This window comes from Anas acuta, chromosome 2 (genome assembly GCF_963932015.1).
Source record: "Anas acuta chromosome 2, bAnaAcu1.1, whole genome shotgun sequence".
Taxonomy (NCBI): Eukaryota; Metazoa; Chordata; class Aves; order Anseriformes; family Anatidae; genus Anas; species Anas acuta.
In genome coordinates this window covers 18,078,677-18,091,381 of record NC_088980.1, presented here as the reverse complement: position 1 = coordinate 18,091,381, position 12,705 = coordinate 18,078,677, and the positions used below count along the sequence as shown (strand labels likewise).

Sequence of the window (12,705 nt, the reverse complement as noted above, 5' to 3'; positions counted from 1 at the left end):
TTGTTTGATAACGGATATTCCCTGTTAATTTGCAGCCCCAAGTTCCAGAGATTTATTCATTTAACGTGTGTCATGGGATGGCCCATTTTTATTGATTTGGTCTGTTTCGGGTATAGATTGGCCAAAGCATCTCACCCCTAACTTGGCCTATGTTATATCTCCTGTAAATATATGTAAGCATAAATAGCACAGTGTTTGTTTAAAAACTTACATGGTAAGTGTTTGTTTCCCTTCCCTTTTCATGTTGTGGAGTGTTGTAGAAGGCAGCCTTGTGATAGTGCTTTTTCTCTGGGCTCTCTATGAATCTTTTAATAGAAAAAGGATGATGCTTGGTTGCTCCTGCAGTGCAGTGAGTTATGATGGAGTTGGGATTTAACTCTTTGAATGAGCATATGGAAAAACAAACAAACAACAACAACAACAAAACATTCATAGTTTTTTATCATACCAAATGACATAGACCACAGAAAAACAATGTGGCTAGAGACATTAACAACAGTGATCATCAGGGACAAGATACATTTTTATCTTATAACAGCTGTCTAAAGTGCAGATGTGTGGCAGATATTAGTCATCTAGGTTTACACTGTAGTCAGTAGGGAGAGCATGGCTCCCCTGGAGGGTAATCCCGCTGCTTTGGAAACTTGTCTTTAGATGAGAGAAGTAACTCTTTAGGCAAACAGTCTTTTTTTCTTTTTTTTTTCTCTCCGTGTACGACAGAAGGAGGAGCCTACATGACTAACTTATATTGGATGTTTTGCTTCTAAATAGCTAAAATACAGTGAAATTTTCCCATGAAAGAGTTTGTATATACTGATATTTAAGGGGGTGGAATTAAATGATCTGTGGCCTCTCCGATCTGGCCATGTGTTACTGTGAGCTAACATAAGCGTGAGGTTAGAAAAAGTCATTAATAAAGAACTGCTTTTAATTCATCTAGATGCAGCTCAATTTGCCAGCCTCTAGAGATGACTTCAAAATGTGCTAGTGGGAGACTGGAAGTGACTGAAATAATTGAAGAAAAAACACTGGTTCAAAGGAGCTTAGCCCTGTCACCCAACTGCATTCTGTAAAAACAAAACTAGAAAAGACAACAAGGTTAAAATGGCTGTAGTGTGTATTTGAAGGTTCAATACGATACTAATACATGGATTCTAGACATGATTCCTGCAAGTTTTGACAGAAACTGTCTGACCTGATGATCTCTTTGTGGAGATAGGTTGGTGAGGTGTGATGAAAAGAGAGAGGAAACTGTATAGAAATGTTAATGGCTTAGAAAGTATTCCTAGAGAAAAAAAATCAAGAGGCAGAAAAAGATTTGCAGGTCTCAAGATAAGATCTAAGTAGGTAGATAAGTTAAAAATGACCAGTTTTGTACTTATGTTGATTGGAAATTTGAATTCAGGGTTGTATCTTGAAATGATGGTAATTCTTAATGATATTTGGATTCTGCACCACAGCAAAGTAAGTTTATTGCATATTAATCGCACATTGAGCCTGAAGTAACAATGTTTTAAGCATGGGCAAGGTTTTGCTTTAGGTCCAGATGAACGTTCAAGTTGAGACTGAAAGATAGCTTTATAAATGGCTTTGCAGGGATGTTTGAGTCTCTACGCAGTTTGCTCAGTGGGCAGGCTTAAAAGATTGCTTATCTACCTCCTCTGCAAAGTCAGCTGGAGACCTAATGCTGAGATGCAATGTTGCATAAACAATGTCCTCAGTAGGAAAGTTTCTGTTTTTCTGACTTAGAGCAGTCCAGTGTGGCTGCTCGCAGGGAGGTTGTGCAGCTTGTGTTGCAGATTCTAGATGGGACAGGGAAATTTGGGCCATTCTCATACCGATGGGGAAGCCAGGAAGGTGAGCTGTCCCAAGGCTGGGTTTGTTCTTCAGAACTGACAGTGCCAAAACATGTAAAATAATTCTTTTTTTGCTGAATTGTTTAACGTGGACTCTTGGTACTAACAGAGCACAGTCGTTGACATATATTTCCAGTGTCTCTTTTGATCAGCTTTCAAGATTGAACTTTGCAGAAGTAATGAATATACAAATTATGACCACGCAAAATTGCCAGGCCACAGTCACATAGGATTTGTGACTCAAGTAATCTCAGCAGAAACTGATTTTAGAAAAAGACCTATTTCAGGTATGCAAGTTGCTTTAACTTGCAAGTGCTTGAATACCTGGTTATGCACTTCCTAATAGTTCGCTTTTAGGAAGCACTGTGAACTTATGTTCTTTGCCTCACAGGTTAATCAGATATGCATTAGAAAATCCTTAATAAAACAGCTGTCATTTGTTCAACCTAAAATTGCATTCTTTAACAATACATTGACAATGAATTGCAGAGATTCCCCTCAGCTCTTGCTGTTTGGATGTGGAACCTGCCCTGTGCAAAAAGGTACTGGTACACCTCTTGTGTCTGGATATGAGACTGGAATGTCTCTGCCAGTGCAATGACCCCAAGTCCCAGGAGGGATTTCCAGTTCAACTAGAACTTATCTTCTTTAAGCCTGCCCCTTATCTCTGATTCTTCAACAGGACTTACTTGTGCACATCTTTGTGTGTATGGAATCTCTTGCTGACTTCAGGGATACATTTCCAGGGTGAGGATTATGACCATGGCTTGCTGCAACTTTGAGATGCTACCAGATCCAGTTCCACTCACACATGCTGCTTAAGTTACTGCAGCATCACTCTAACGTCGTTCCTAATCCATATTATTAGAAAACAGCAGCAGAATCTTTCTTTTGTCCTGCTCACTGCTCAGCATGCTCCGTGCTCTTTGTGCTTATCGATCTGACAGAAAAGGAAGACTGGGATAGAAGAGAGAAGAACTAGGAAAAATATAGTACTCAGGCATTGTTTTTATTACATTTCATATTAGTTTGTGCCCCTATTCCTGTTTTCCCACCGATTATTTCTTTTCTCTGTCCATTTTATGCTTTTCTTTTTTTGTTACTGCATTATTAGTATTTTTTTTTTTTCTCAGGGGAGGTACTTGTATATATCTTCCTCATCCTCAGGTCTTACAGTGGCACAAAGTCTTTCAGCGTTCAATGCAGTCTCACTTATGTCAGCGCTAAAACTACTGCTGCCTTACAGGGAGAAGAATTGGCTTATGTCTGTCTATTGTACCAGTGTTCAAAATATTTGGCCATCTTTTAGGGAGGAAAAAGTGATTTTCTTCACTGGAGGAGGCCTAAAAGAGCAGCTGAAACAGGGGTAGGCACAGCACGGTGCAGTCTTGGCCTGGCAGTGCTGTATGAGGCAGTCACATCACGCTTAGCTTGGGCTGTCTATGGCTTGAGGTGATGTTATATTGACTTTGGTGAAGGGATGGTGCCAGACATAAAAGGCAGAGTGGTTCGACTATGCAATGTCTGACAGTGCCTTGGGACAGAGAACTAGGGCAGGGGTGTGGGTGGACTTGGACTCCCTCTCCAAACAAGCTCCCAGTCGGTGGTTAATACAATGGTCGGTCATTTGCCAAGAGCTTCTTTTAGAGGGTCTGAAAAGTATTTTCTTTTTAGTAAGGAGAAATAAAAAGTGGAGATTGTAAATAATTTCTTATCACATTGTATAAAATTTCAAGTAGATCATTTTTTTTTTTTTTAAAATCTTTCTTATATAAGCCATAATGAAGAATCATTGAAGAGTCAAAAGACGTTCACCAGATAATCAGTCATAGCTGGCAGCGCAGGAGATGCATATTGATGATCTTCCTTCATACACTGCAGAAATCATTACACCAGAAATACCTAAGCAAAGGTTTGCTGTTGCATTATGAAGTCATAGCCTTGGGATATTTACTATAACATGCAGCTGTTTGTCAGCAATTATCCCCATAGTACATGCTGAGCATTCACATGAATAAACTTCTGTGCAGAAAGAATAAGCTTCTGTGAATAAACTTCTGATAAGAAAATACTTGATAAAATAGATTTGAATGTATTTGCAGCACCTTTCAGGGTTGAACAATATCAAGTTTTGGACCATGCAACATTTTCAAGACATATGTGACTTAAGTAATCTCCTAACTTTAGTTTTTAACTTACATTTTTTTCAGTGTTTAAATTTTTACCCTGATAATATTTTATTTTAGATAGTTACCACAATAACAGTTTACCAAAGAGTGGTGCATATGTGACTTAGAAATGTGAGGTTTTAAGAGATTAAATAATCTTCTAGGAAATGGACTAATTGACAGGTGACTCCTTATGGAAATGACAGAGGAACAGGTGGTGGTGGAAAAGCAGGTTTATATGAGCACAAATGGAAATGAAGCTGAAAACTCAAGCAGTAGATAGTGCATTCTTGATTTGGCTACTGAGATGGGATGTACAAGACAGTCGCTTCTGTCTTTGACAGAGGACAGTGTGGCTCTGTTTCTGTATATGTTAACTGAGAAAATAAAGATGTAACGTTAGATGCAGAGAAGATGGGCTCTGGCAAAGCTTTTGAAGTGATAATGGGTAGAGGTCCATGGGTGTTCAGTCTGACAAAAAGTTTTAGTCCAAGGATGTCTTCAAGATCAATGTTTCTTAGAGGTTCTCCACTTTCATAGGATGCCCAAGCATAGTTATTTTCCAACATTTCCGTTCTTACCTCCCATAATCTGGGTCAAAAAGACACTACATCTATTCTTACCGTCTCTTGGTGTATGAGGAAATCTGGCATGAGTCAGCACTTCTCTGCTATATTCAGGTTTCCAACATCTTTGTTTAGAATAAAGCCCCAAAGAGAAATCCACAATTTTCATGAAAAATGCAGCCTGTTCTCACCATGGGATGTGAGAGAGAATCACCTTTCACTGAAGGTGAGGAGTAGAGGGCTGCTGGAACAGCACACCAAATGTTTATTTATTTGCATGTATGAATGGTTTGTCCCTTTCCTAGATTTTGCCCATCAACAGACATGTTCCTGCACATTCATGCATACATTTGAGAAAGGAAGAAGTAATTATCCTTGTAGATAACCTTCTGTTTCTAATGTTTCAACCTAAAAGTCTGAAGAAGTTTCATACACCAACATGCATATGTGCAACATTACCAAATTACACTGTCTCTTGAATTTAGACCAGATAATGCAAGATTTACAACTTTCCTTGCTTAATAACTTTACGCAAATTCAGCTTGCCTTTTTATTTACTTAACATTATTCTGTTTTTCCCCCTTTTCTTTCAATCTTTTCTTCCATTAGTTGACTGTAGGGTAAGCAGTCTTGCAGGGGGTTACATGCAAATGTTCATGGATCAGGAAAAGCAGAAAATGCTCCTGTATGCTCTCTTGGTGGGTTCACTTTGGTGGGCCAAATGTCATCTCAAGGACAGTTGATTTTCGTTGACAAGATATTAACATGCCAATGGGATTTTGAGGTTCTCTAGTGTGTTTATGTGAACTGTAGAAAAATATACTTAATGTAAATGTGCTGGTTTGGATTTGAGCACAGAATAGTGCGATTGTGCAACTGTTTGCTGAACAAAGAAGGTGGTTTTATTTATATATATATATGTATATTTGTCTTTGAAGCTAATTATTTTGCTAGATAGCATCTTTATGAAATTGAGGAACTGCCTTAAATAAGACCAGAGCTTGTACAGTGAACATTAAGTAGTTAATGGATCTACTCTTCATATGTCTGTGTAAAATTGTTTCCTTATTCCTAAATCTTTGATATAATTTTCCCCCATTGAGAAGTCTCCTTAAAATAATTTCCTCTGCAGATTTAGCCCTTCTTAAATACAACGGGAATGTATTTAGCATTTAATAAGCTCACTTTCCCTCATGTCTAAATTGGTCTGCATTTTCTGAATGTGATAAAAGAGAGTGAAATGACAAAAGCAGCCCTGGCAAACTATTTCATCCTTCAATGAAAGAGTAGAATGGGGAAGGAAAAGGAGTCAGCAGAGAACTGTTTTGCTTCTGTAGGTAAGAGCTGTGCATACTGTACAATTAAAGTTGTCCCTCCCTTGCCCCACTTGGTACTTTCAGGAAAGGATACAGATAATCGCTTTTCTGGAGGTGACTTGTCGGAGGAAGTCTACACCTGCCTGCCCTGCAGGGAAGGATGTTCGTACTGTACTGATGATACTCCCTGCTATGCACAGGAGGACAAGTATTTACGGCTTGCTATCATCTCATTCCAAACGCTCTGTATGCTGCTGGACTTCATAAGCATGCTGGTAGTCTACCATTTCCGCAAGGCAAAGGTAAGCAGTCTTGTTTTACTTTAATCTTCCTTCTCACTGAGTAGTAGAGACTCATTTATGTTACGTGTATAGCTTCTCATCTGGAGAACACTCAACTTCTCAAGTAAGGAGCACAACTCTTTTGTAGAGGATTGGATTTCCATACAGGTATGCTTTCCTGTAGGCATGGAGGTACCTAAATTGTTTGTGTAATTAAACAACAACAAAAAAAAGCTGAGCAAGTTGTCTCCCAGTGAAGTCTGCTTACATTTATAGATGGTCTGTAAAAATCAAGGAAACCTATTGTGTTCAAAGTCATTTTGGAAAATGAGGCCAATAATGGAGGTACCTAAGAAGATATGTGGGTATTTATACACTCTAGATCTTGAAAATCTCTGGCTGTTTTACCACTGCTAGGAGGGATGTTTGGTTTCAATATATTTGAGACACTAGCTGGATAATAAACTTTCTGCTTTTACCTCATTCAAAATATATTTACATGTAATATCTCATGCAATTTTGCAATTTCACTGTTGGCTCAGTAAATCAGTAAATACAGAATATTCTATGAAACTTCCAATTTACTAAAAAAAAAAAAAAAAAAAGGATGTAAGCTGGCACATATTCACTACCTACATTTGGAAGACGTAGGTGTGCACACAATATGCTACATTGTTGAAATTAATAGCTTCATCCATTTTCCATAACTAGATAAGCATTTCCATTTTGGTTTTTGGAACACTTGATCCCACAATCTCCCTAATTCTACACTGTCTGTATTACAAATGTGTGGCTCATTTTGAAAGACTTTAATATCCTGGCAGGAAATCACAGAATGAACAGTAACATTATTATTTTTTTTTCCCTGTTTCTGACAGAGTCTTTGCATTTAATGAAATTGCATCAAATGATTCAAATTACAGATTTAATTGTATTTATAAAGTTTTTCATTATGAAAAGTATTTTGTAGGCATCTGTTTAGTTGCCTAATGTTAACTTAGCAGAAGAACTTAATTTCAATTCTGAGAGGTTTTAGTCCTCAGGGTAATGTTGCTTGATTTTAATGGTTGTGTAAAATAGATCATGATGAAAGAAGTGTTCCTCATGAGTAAAACTTTTCTCTCTAGTTCTGCAAAGTGAGCAGAGTAGCTTACTTCATGTCCAGCTCTTGCAAGTTTCCCCTGATTTTTTTCTCAATAAAGTATTGATGGTTTTATAAGAAATTTCTATACTTGTTCATAAATAGTTTGAGGTCAGATATGAATGAAATTACAGAAACAAACTTGCAATTGAACACATACATGTGTTTTGATACCATATTCACTACTGTTAAAAAAAAAAATATATATATATATATATATATATATATATTTATTAAACATACTAGAGAAATCTTGAATTTCACAAAACCTGCTAGTTATGCCAGGTACCTTTTTACTTTGTGACAGTCAGCCACTCCTTCAAAGTAAGCTATGAGTAAAGAACCAGATAGGATCTGAACGTTTAATACCAAGGCAAACCAAGAAGCATATACACACCTTTCCTTGTTTCTAAAGAACTTTCCAATCTTTATATAGAAAAATCATAAATCTATTCTTTTCCAGATTACCTGTTACCTTGAGAGATTTATTACGACATCTGAACATGAGAACCAGACATAAAACCGAACTTGTTTTTCCTTTTTTCCCAGAAAGAAAAAAGATGTCTTTGAGATATAGCATGGATTCAGTTATAATTTAGCTACCTTAGAAGAAAGTTTGACTTTGCTCTAAATGCGTATTTCACAAGGAAAACACAAAGGAAAGAGAGACAAAAAAGTCACATGGAGATTAACAATCCTTTCCTTTATGATCAATGTTTTCAAGAAACAGAAACTGAAAAATAGGTGTTCCATTGCTTTTCATGGCAGTCAGCTGAGTTTCTTTCCTGCATTCCTTTTATGTTCAATATCTTGTTGGTACAGCATGATTTTAAAAAGAAAAAGATCTTGTATGATTAACATGAAATGAGAAGCTTTACGAAGGGCAAACATAGTGAGAACAATGAGTATTTGCATAAGAAAACTGCTGGTTACATTCGATAATGACAGAAAATTGGAGTGAATGAAGAAAACCAGTAACTGTCTACTCTCCACTAAGGGGGAAAAGTCATGGAAATTAAAGAGCACCTATTAAAGTATTCAAAATACCGGGATTTTGAGAATTTCCAACTGTTAGTGGAACAAACCTCAATTGGATTAGTATATCCATATGTGATTAAACTTCACTGTGTTAAACTGCTCATATCTGTTGTGCTGGGTGGGTGTCAGAGAAGAACATTTTTGGGGTTCCCTCCCACATATGGCATTAAAATATTCAAATAGTTAGAAAAAGTAATTTTTAATATAGCTTTTTAACAGAAAGAAGTATTTACTGCTATGGTATTAAGAAATAGTCTTCAAAGTCTTTACAACTGCAAAATAGAGTGATCAGAATATAAAAATACTGATTCAACACCCCAGTGTTGAAAAGAATGAGGTGTGGATATGTGGCATTTTGTTGTAGTAGTTGACTAGTAATACATGTTCATTAAAATGGGAAACTGGGTGGGGTTAGGTTACCACTCTGGTAGAAATGTGCATAAGAGAACACTACTCAGTGCTTGTACTTTTTGGATGTTCCTGATAAATATTAATTTCAAAAAGCCAAGGTCTTGAAAAATTTGTCTGGCAACAAAAAGTGTCTTGGGAAAAAACATCCCTGGCACCCAGCCTGCTACTTTGTGAGTTGCAGGAGTTGAGACAAAGAACAGTAAAGGTCCAAAAGGACTCTTCAAATTGCAATGGAGGTGTCAAGATTGGTCTCCAAAAGCGTGCAGATCAGAAGTATTTTAGAAAAGAAAAATCTGAACTATTCAGATCACAGTGGTTATACATATTAAGACCAAGATATGATACTCATAGTGGAAGCTACTGGAAATCACTCATCTACTTGGTTTCATCAACAGTGTGGAATATATGCTAGGTCTAAGCCAGTTACTAAATGGTTGACTGTCGGTAATAGATCTACTGCTCCATTCCCAGAGGAGATCATAGCAGTGGGAAGAGAGATGTTTTCAACAATTACTTTCAAAGAGTTATTGACAGAATGTGAAGGTACAATTTTGTTTCTGACATGATCTTTATTACTAACCTAGGGTGTAATAATAATGATCTACAGGGAAACCTGGTAAATATCAATAACAGTGGTTTCATGGCTGAAGGATCTTGACAAAATGAATGGGTATAAATCAGCAAAGCCAGATGACAATCTTCTAAAAGTCAGCTAGTTCTGAAAGAACTTGAGAGGCTTCTTAAGGATCCTCTAAAGAGTCCTCTTTAGACTTCCAAAAGAACTCTTCTAACAAGTTGCTGAATTATTTACTGTGGAGTAAGCCACTGCTTATATTAATAGCAGTAGAGGAGGAATGGAAGATAGGAAATGTGACATCTGCATTTATAGAGACTGCTGGTAATGATGACAAGAGCTAAAGATCAGTAGGTCCAGGTCTATGAATTACACTAAGTAATTCATAGAAATTTTAATAAAGAACAGAACTACTAGGTCTGTGAATAAGTGAGAGAAGTAGACTTTTGTGAGAATATGATGTCCCTACAGATGTATTTATATCTCTGTGAAGGTGGATTATTCCGTATGGATGAGGGTATTTTTTCCAAGAACAACCAACAAAAGCTCTTAAAAATGATGATCTCAAGGAGCTAGGTGAGCTATGCTTCTTGTAGGTAATTGAGAGATGACAGAGTAAGACGGTGTAGCAAATATGGTATAAAATCATATAAGGCAGGGAAATGGTGACATGGAAACAAATATTACTAGTGTTCCTCTTAATCTATAACTAAGAGGAATTCAACAGATCTCCCAAGCAGTAAAACAAATAAATAAACTGCATGTTATGAACAATTTTTAGTTGCTTTATGTCCCTCATTGGCACAAAACAATAAGGATCCCAAAGTGTAAATCAATTCAAAAAGAGTTTATCAGGAATCATGAAGGTTCTCTCCATTGTCTCAGTTATTTAGTCACAGTGCTTTTAATGAAACATCTGGTTCTGGAAGTACATACTATTTATTGTTGGAAGTGAGGAGGATAGACCACGAAGGATGACTCTCTGCTGTTCTCCATATTAAACCATGCCCTGAGATAAGACACTGGAGTCGAATTAGAAAGCCATACTTTTGCCAAAGAATCATCAAGTTAGACTTCATTTCTGATCTTGAAAGCATTGTAGTTACTCATCTAGACTTGCATAGTTGCTTTTGATAGATGGCAAAACCAATATCAGAGGGATGAATCAAAATTCAAGTCAGTTGTCCAAGATGCAGTTACAGAAAGCTATCGCTGATGGCACTGACCAAAATTTTGCATTGCCAACCTATATACGAAACTGAAAATTAGTGACTTGAAGCAGTAGTCAGCACTGGCAAACAGTACAAAATGGAACTACGGGAAGATACTGTGAGAAAGCTCAGATCGATGCTGAGGAATTCATTTGAGGCTTTGTCAAACACAGGTGAAAGTGACGCAGCAGCTCTGAGATTAGCTCAGCAGCACTGTTAATAAACTGCAAGAGTCATAACTGGAGAAAATCACTGGCAGAAAATGTGGCCCTTTGCAGAGAAAAGAAAGCAGAGAAGGAGAACTGGAAAGCAGAGAAGTGGCAAGAAACAAACAAACAAACAAACAAAAAAACAAGGGAGGAATGCACAGAAGGAGTAGCAGAAGCTAAGCCACTAATGAAAAGATTTGTAGGGAAAGACAGAGAAAGATGAGAAATATAAGAGAGAGAGCAGATGCTGCTGCTATAGTGGGAAAAGACAAAGCATTTCAGCAGGGGAGTAAATGAAGGAAGTTTGCCAAACAAAGCCAAAAAGGAAAAAAAATAATTAACAGCTAATACAGAAGGGAAAGCAGATGTGTAGATCACTTGAAAGAAATCTCTAACTATTCTAGACAACCACAATGCCAAACGGTAATGAAAGCTGGAAAGCCTGACTGTGACATTAACACGAGCTACAAGAGGCTGAAAAACTCCCAGGAGATGAAAATTGATCAAATCCCATCAGAAATGCTGACAGCACCTGACAGCACCAGTTTGATGGCATTGAAGGATTTCTGCAGTGGAGCCCAGGAAAAGGAGATTTTTCCTCAACAGTGGGAACATTGGAGTGTTATTAGAGGGCCCCAACAGGATGATCTTGCTGAATACTGCAACTGGGGAGACATCCAGGCTTCTGCAGTGTGATACTAAGGAAGATGAAGCGACAGTGGATGCAAAACACGGAACAGGCTTAAACTGAGGCTTGCAATTGGAAAGGAGCATATCAACTAATAGGCTCCTCTTTTTTCTTTGCTTTTCAAAAGGCTTTGACAGACTGTCTGAAAGGATCTTGCAGAACATCTTTCAGCCCCATGGAATAAGATCTGTATGGCTGTGTACAGAGATGCAAAATGTTCTCTTAAGTCTTAACAACTGAAAAACAAATCAGCTCAAGGTGAACAGTAGCAAATATTGTTGTGTGCTATGCCATTATTATTGATTGGATAAATTATGAGGCTAACCAACAGAAGTAGCTGGATAGGCAAGGACAGAAATCACTGATGTTAAAGCAAATATTCTCAAAACTGAGAAGCTAAACAGTGATTTTAGAAGAAAAATTATCAACAAAGTAGGAGAGAATTCATCTGTGTGAGGAGTGTTATGTGAACCAATGGAGAGCTCAAACCAGAGAGCAACCAACTGCAGTGTTGACTAAATGCAATGTGAGGGCAGCGGAGCAAGACACCATCAGGAAGAAACAGAAAGCTTAAGAAAATTTTCTAATTCAAAGTTAACATATGATTTAAAGGACTAAAGATCTACCAAAATCTTAAAACAAGCAGCCTCGTAAACAAGTTCTTCCAAAAGTACTGGGCTGTGGAAAGACATCACCTACAAAGAAGCTGAAGAGTTCATCAATTATCAGACTGCCATCAAAAGGATCAGAAAGAAGAGCTGAAAATAACTGACCTTTGCATAGTGGCATACTAGTGCAAACATGGAGCTATCAGGTAGAATACTAGTGCTGTGAGGAGTCATAAATGCTCTTACAAATGGTAAGAACTCTGCTGGCAAAGAGAACAGAGATGCTGATCTCAGCCCTCGAGTGGAAGAGGCGAGCTGCTACTTCTGCCCCAGGGATCAAGGAGAGATGAGAACATGACACCAGCCTTTGCTCACACTGACAGCAACCACAACACTTGGAAAATATTGTTTTCAGCTCTTAAAAGTAACATTAAAAGTGCTTAGATTAAAATATTCAAAACAGTGGTTCAGAAGGGTGTTGTCATATGGCATTAACAAGGATTAAGAAGTGCAGTAGATCCCATTGAAATGAATGGCTTTGCCCCATTCAAAACCATATATGCTCCCAAATAGAAGAAATTTATAACTAAACCTCCTTTTATTGTGTTATATTTTATTTCCCATTTATGAATACTGTT

General features: G+C 37.5%; 1 protein-coding gene across 2 annotated transcripts in view; it reads left to right on the top strand.

Annotated features, from left to right (window-relative positions):
• Positions 1–12,705, top strand: part of GPR158 (G protein-coupled receptor 158) — a 194,652-nt gene that overhangs the window by 81,568 nt on the left and 100,379 nt on the right. For both annotated transcript variants that reach the window (XM_068673689.1, XM_068673690.1), the window contains exon 4: positions 5,991–6,208. In XM_068673689.1, the coding sequence (XP_068529790.1) occupies positions 5,991–6,208 (218 nt within the window). The remainder of the gene's footprint in view (positions 1–5,990; positions 6,209–12,705) is intronic.